At 33.9% G+C, this 5,303-nt stretch overlaps 1 protein-coding gene across 1 annotated transcript; it reads right to left on the bottom strand.

The window, feature by feature from the left end:
• Positions 1 to 572: 572 nt before the first annotated feature.
• LOC127942029 (vesicle transport protein SEC20) lies at positions 573 to 4,649 on the bottom strand. Its single transcript, XM_052537554.1, has 6 exons — positions 4,490 to 4,649; positions 4,216 to 4,308; positions 3,242 to 3,333; positions 3,059 to 3,160; positions 2,752 to 2,870; positions 573 to 1,979 (listed from the first exon to the last, which is right to left on the bottom strand). Exons 1-6 carry the CDS (start codon positions 4,571 to 4,573, stop codon positions 1,783 to 1,785), a joined length of 687 nt encoding a protein of 228 aa, XP_052393514.1. The 5' UTR covers positions 4,574 to 4,649; the 3' UTR covers positions 573 to 1,782.
• Between the last annotated feature and the right edge of the window lie 654 nt (positions 4,650 to 5,303).

Genomic DNA, 5,303 nt, shown 5'->3' with positions numbered 1-5,303 from the left:
TGAGTAACATTTTACCATTGCAAGACTACAATGTTTGTTTTGTGCAACACACACACAGACAGAGAGGGAGAGGATCATTTCAACATAGAGCAAGCAGAGCTCTACCGCAACAGAAGAAGATCTTGCTGGAATTATTATACCACAAGATACAGACCTAAACAGATACCAGTGACTGCATTTCTAAATCTCATTTGCATTTACATCATTTTTGCAGCTGTGGTGATTTAAATAAATGGAGCCTGTCTGAGATGAGTAAATAGGGTAATACACTACACTAAACATTTGTAATGTCTCTGAAAGAAGTCTCTTATTCTTCCTATTCTTTTTAAAGTAGCACTGTGAAATATTTAACATGACTGTTTTCTATCAAGTTGTGGTTTTGAATATATTTAATAAATGTAATTTATTCTGAATTTGCAGCATCAACTCTCCAGTCTTGAGAGTCACATTATCCTTCAGAAATCATTCTAATATGTTGTTCATTATTTTACTGTTTTTACAATTTTTGATCAGACAAATGCAGACTTCTTTCAAAAACATTTTTAACAGTAAATGAATAAGGGACAACAACAAAAAATGACCAGTTCTGAATATTTGTAAATTGTTTAAAGACATCCAGACACATTTCCCATTGAAACAGAGACACAGCACCCCCTAGTGGTTAACCCCAAATTAGAACACGAAGGACCCTAACAGTCCCAAACATCTTCCATGTTGTGAACACACTATAATCATGCTCGGAGATCTTTAATGTGGAATAACTCAGAATGTCTAGAATAGCGATCAAGTAGAGAGTTACTGCTGAGAGGCTGTAAACAATATGAAATATCCCAGATACTAAACTGCAGTCAAAAGTTTGGAATAATTATTTTTCTTTTTTTTATATTCTAAGTCTCTTAGTAAGGATGCATTTATTTGATCACAGATATAGTCAATTGTAATATATGTGAAGTCATAGAAGAGAACTGTTTTAAACTGTCATTTATTCCTGTGATGCACAGCTGTATTTTCAGCATCATTCCTCCAGTCTTCAGTGTCACACGATCTTCAGAAATCATGAAAATATGCTGATCTGCTATCATCAGTGTTGAAAATACACTACCATTCAAAGGTGTATTTATTTATTTAAAACTCACTGTCACTTGACCAATTTAATGCATCCTTCTTGCTGAATAAAAGTAGGAGCTTCTTGAAAAAATAAATGTATCAAACTTTTTAACAGTAGTGTATTATGGTTTTAATCATAGAAAACAGTCCTTTAAAACTGTTATAATATTTTATTACAGCCTTGGAAAGCATTAGAGACTTCTAATAATTATTCTAACCTTTTGATTTGAAATGCATATAAAGCATGACCTTCAGTCATGTATATTATTAATCATTGCAATAGTTCATAAGGCATAAACATCTTAAAGGTTGTTTTGAACTTTGTGCAATACTGGGATATTACACAACTAACCTGAGAGCAAAACTGAATATGCCAATGCTATCAATCAGTAAGACTAAAGTAGGAAAATTTACAAGACAGCAAAGTGGATTTCATTCCTTCCTGATTTTCTGTTTAGTGATCCTGATTTTATATGATATATGATTTTAGAACAGCACTTCAATATCCTCCCTTATTGTGTCCCCAGAGAATTTTGAAGCTTTTCACCCACTTTATGGCGAGTAAATGGTGACAAAACTCTCATTTTGAAAGAACCACTGGTTTAAGGACTGTGGTGCTCACCACAGAATGATTTATGGAACACCAGTGTGAAGTTGACACAGTTCTCTTTTCCACTAAATGAAGGGGAAGAGTCTCTTTTTCAGGATGTAGAGCACTGTAGCCAGAAACAGAGCAAGAGCTAAAAAGATCAGCAGTTTGTCGGTCAGTTCACGCCGATTATATTTCAGGATAAGTTTTCGCCCCGAGTGAATGGTTCCCGTCATGGCCTTAAACTCTTCGTTTGTCTCTAGCACAGTCCTGGAGGATGAAGCTGGAAACAGAGCATACAATGAACATTAGAACCCGCAACATTCATCACGAGATGAGGTTAGACGGCTGTTCAGAAGCAGCGTTCCACGTCCACCTTTACAAGCTTCCTACAAAGTATTTATATTCAAATTTGCATCTCAAATCTCAAAACACATCATGTATCTCAGATTTGTGTACCTTCTGCGGGTTTAAAACAAACATTCAAATCCTTTCACTAGCAATTTTCCCCCAAATCAGTTTGTGAAAAAATGATATATACTCATATTTTATAGATGGATGGGAGGATCATGTATAATTTTCTTAGGCACCATTTCAGTATTTTAGAATCAATTCTGAAAGATCATGTGACACTCAAGACTGAAAAGTCATCTCTGCCATCACCATTTTAAAATATAGTCAAATATATTCCATTTGACCTTTATTTTAAATTAGAATAATATTACACGATTATAACTATTCTTAATGACGAGTGGAAGAGATTCTTCTTATGTAGTGTATATAGCATTGTGTATTTGGTTCGTTTAAGATGTATTTATTCATATATGCTTTCTAAAGTAATAATTAGTGTTATTTTTCTTGCTATTAGTAACTGGTCATGTGATGTCAACATGCAAAACAAAGCAACTTTTTCTTAGACCAATGAGGTTTCTTTAGGTATAAAGCCTATAGTAGTAAGTATAAATTATGTTACATTTCTATCTAAACTATTCATTTAATCGATTTCCATCCCCCAGGACCCAGAGCACACAGGCGTTTTTTTTTTTTTTTTTTACCCAGAGTTCCGATGGTCTCCTCGCTCTGCTGCACCTGCTGTGACATCATACGACTGACGCTCATCAGACTCTCGGTGATGTCACTGGATGTCTGCACCAAACTCTCTTTAGTGGCTTTCCTAAAACCACAACAACAAGATGAAATCAGAAAATATGGCTAGGGACAGTGTAGAGAAGTAAAACAGCATCAATTTTATATACAAATTAAGTGTGCAAATGTTTTATTATTTTCAAACATCACAGAAACGGTCAAATGTCAGTCACAGTGATTTGATTCTGACCGGCTGAAACCAGCGGAATGGCTTACCTTTGTCTGACTGAATCACCACCTTGAAGCAGTTCGTCCTTCTCCAGGTTGTCAATGGCCATCTTGCAGGCCAGATTTGCCTTCCTCCACGCCGTCTGGTTACTGAAACCCAGGAGCAGTCATAATATTGTAATTCAGCACATAATCAGAAAAACGATTAGAAAAGAAATAAAAAAATCTAACCTTAACATCTGCTTCCGATGGCCTTCCGTTTCACTCAAGATAGCTTGTTTATCAGTCTCCCGGTCTTGTTCTTTTGCCATCTGTTCCATGTCCTATCAAAATGATCTGCCATGTTAACCCTGTAAAGCCTTTTTTTCACTAGTTTTTGAACCTTAAAACAAAATATGAAATAGATCTGAAACAAAAACGGTACATGTGTTTTATATCGTAATCAACACTTTTTAAAAATTAAAAAACACCTGTTGTTGAAGTCAGAGCAAATCTATGCCACTTGGTGCTGATGTTGTTATATATAATATATGGCCAAATAGTAAAAATAAAAATCCTAACAGCTTGTAATATAAAATCTGTGAGATTTGGCAAAACATATTATGCAATGAAATACAATAATTGATGTTTAAATAAAAGTTCCTCAGAAGATTAGTGTGTCATATTTAAAACTTGCACAAAAAAAAGTATGCATAATCAAGTAAACCTAAGCTGCTTCAGTCCAGTTTACCAAATATTGATAACAATGTCAAAGTTATTCTTACATTTAATGTAACATTAGCGATTTTAATAGTTACAAAACTACAAAACGTAAATAATCCGATTAGAATACTTATACATCTACGATTGAAATTATCCTAGCTATCTTATTTGGGATGGACAGTTGGATAACAGTTAGTTAAACAGTTGAGTTTGACAGTTTAACAATAGTTTTAGCCATAATAGTAACTACAGTCAAATCTAAACTGCATTATAAAAGCACTTAACATAATAAGTATTAAGTGTTTATTGAAACTGACAGACAGAGCGAAATGAAATGGATTCTAGAAGATTCCTAGATGTAGAATTTTATATTTCAACAGTAGTGGCACTAGTTTTTTTTTTTTTTTTTTCTTCTTCTTCTTCTTCTTCTTATGGAAATCCTGACTTTGACCTTTTTTATTAATTTTTTTCATCTATGTGGTTATATGAAATGACGAACGTACCTGAATCCTCTGTCTTAACTGATTGAACTTTTCCTTCACTGTAGAGTTCAGATCCAGAAGCACTGCCTGTGGCCCACAGCACTCTCGTATGTCCTGACACGAAAAGAAAAGATTTCTTGAAACAAGAATGTATCGTTTCCATTTCATGCCGTCTTCACACAACATAGCTACACTGCAGTTATGTCCACGTCTTTGTATTACTACTGTTAAGATTGCCGGAAAAACCCGACAGTAATAACGTAGCAGATACGTGAATATAAAGAATGAAGTCTACCTGAATAAGAGCTTTGATTTCCAGATCATATTTGATAATCTCTTGGCCACATATTCGGACGTGTACATCGGAGGAGGACGCCATGTTTGTTATGATACGATACGTCAGAAGGTCCAAACGTAAGCACGTTTTCAGAACGCCTTTTTGAACTGTTCTGTAAACAAAACATAGAGTGCATAATAATACTTTACAACTTTTCCTTATCATTCATATGTGATATGATTGATTAAATTGATCGAAAGTAACAGAATACTACACAAAATATTCAATTTAAAACATTAAGCAGCACAATTGGCTTAGGGTTTTAAAAGGTGGTTGTGTAAGTATATACATATATATATATATATATATATATATATATATACATATATATATATATATATATATATATATATATATATATATATATATATATATATATACACACATACATCTACATGTTAATATATATATATAGGATGGATTTAGACTTTTAAAATTAAATAACTTCTCAACATTCAAAGAGTACTGTGAGGGAGAAGATTCCCACACAACTGCTGACGGAATAACAGTGGAAAGTTTGTGGTTTCATTTTGACTTCGAAATGCAAGACAGTTGCCAGAAGTGCTAGGCATCCAATAGAGAAAGAATTGCAGGAAGAGAAGAAAGAATATAATGAGGTAGCTGGGTCACTTATGAAGCATGCGAGCAAATCTACTGCCCACACAATTCATATTTGTGTGTCTCTGAGTTATGAAAAATATTGGGGTTCAATAGTTAGTGAAAATCCTTCTTGCATTTATTAAGGTAAAGTAAAAACGCATGACAGATGAGG

Source organism: Carassius gibelio, chromosome A21, assembly GCF_023724105.1.
Source record: "Carassius gibelio isolate Cgi1373 ecotype wild population from Czech Republic chromosome A21, carGib1.2-hapl.c, whole genome shotgun sequence".
Taxonomy (NCBI): Eukaryota; Metazoa; Chordata; class Actinopteri; order Cypriniformes; family Cyprinidae; genus Carassius; species Carassius gibelio.
Note: the sequence above shows the minus strand (reverse complement) of the source record. Positions and strands in the feature narration are given on the sequence as shown.

Coding starts and splice junctions, on each gene's coding strand:
- LOC127942029 (XM_052537554.1), bottom strand. CDS start 4,573: ATGGCGTCCTCCTCCGATGTACACGTCCGAATATGTGGCCAAGAGATT. Junction 3,334..4,215: donor AGTTAAGACAGAGGATTCAG/GTACGTTCGTCA, acceptor TCATTTTGATAG/GACATGGAACAGATGGCAAA. Junction 3,161..3,241: donor CATCGGAAGCAGATGTTAAG/GTTAGATTTTTT, acceptor CCTGGGTTTCAG/TAACCAGACGGCGTGGAGGA.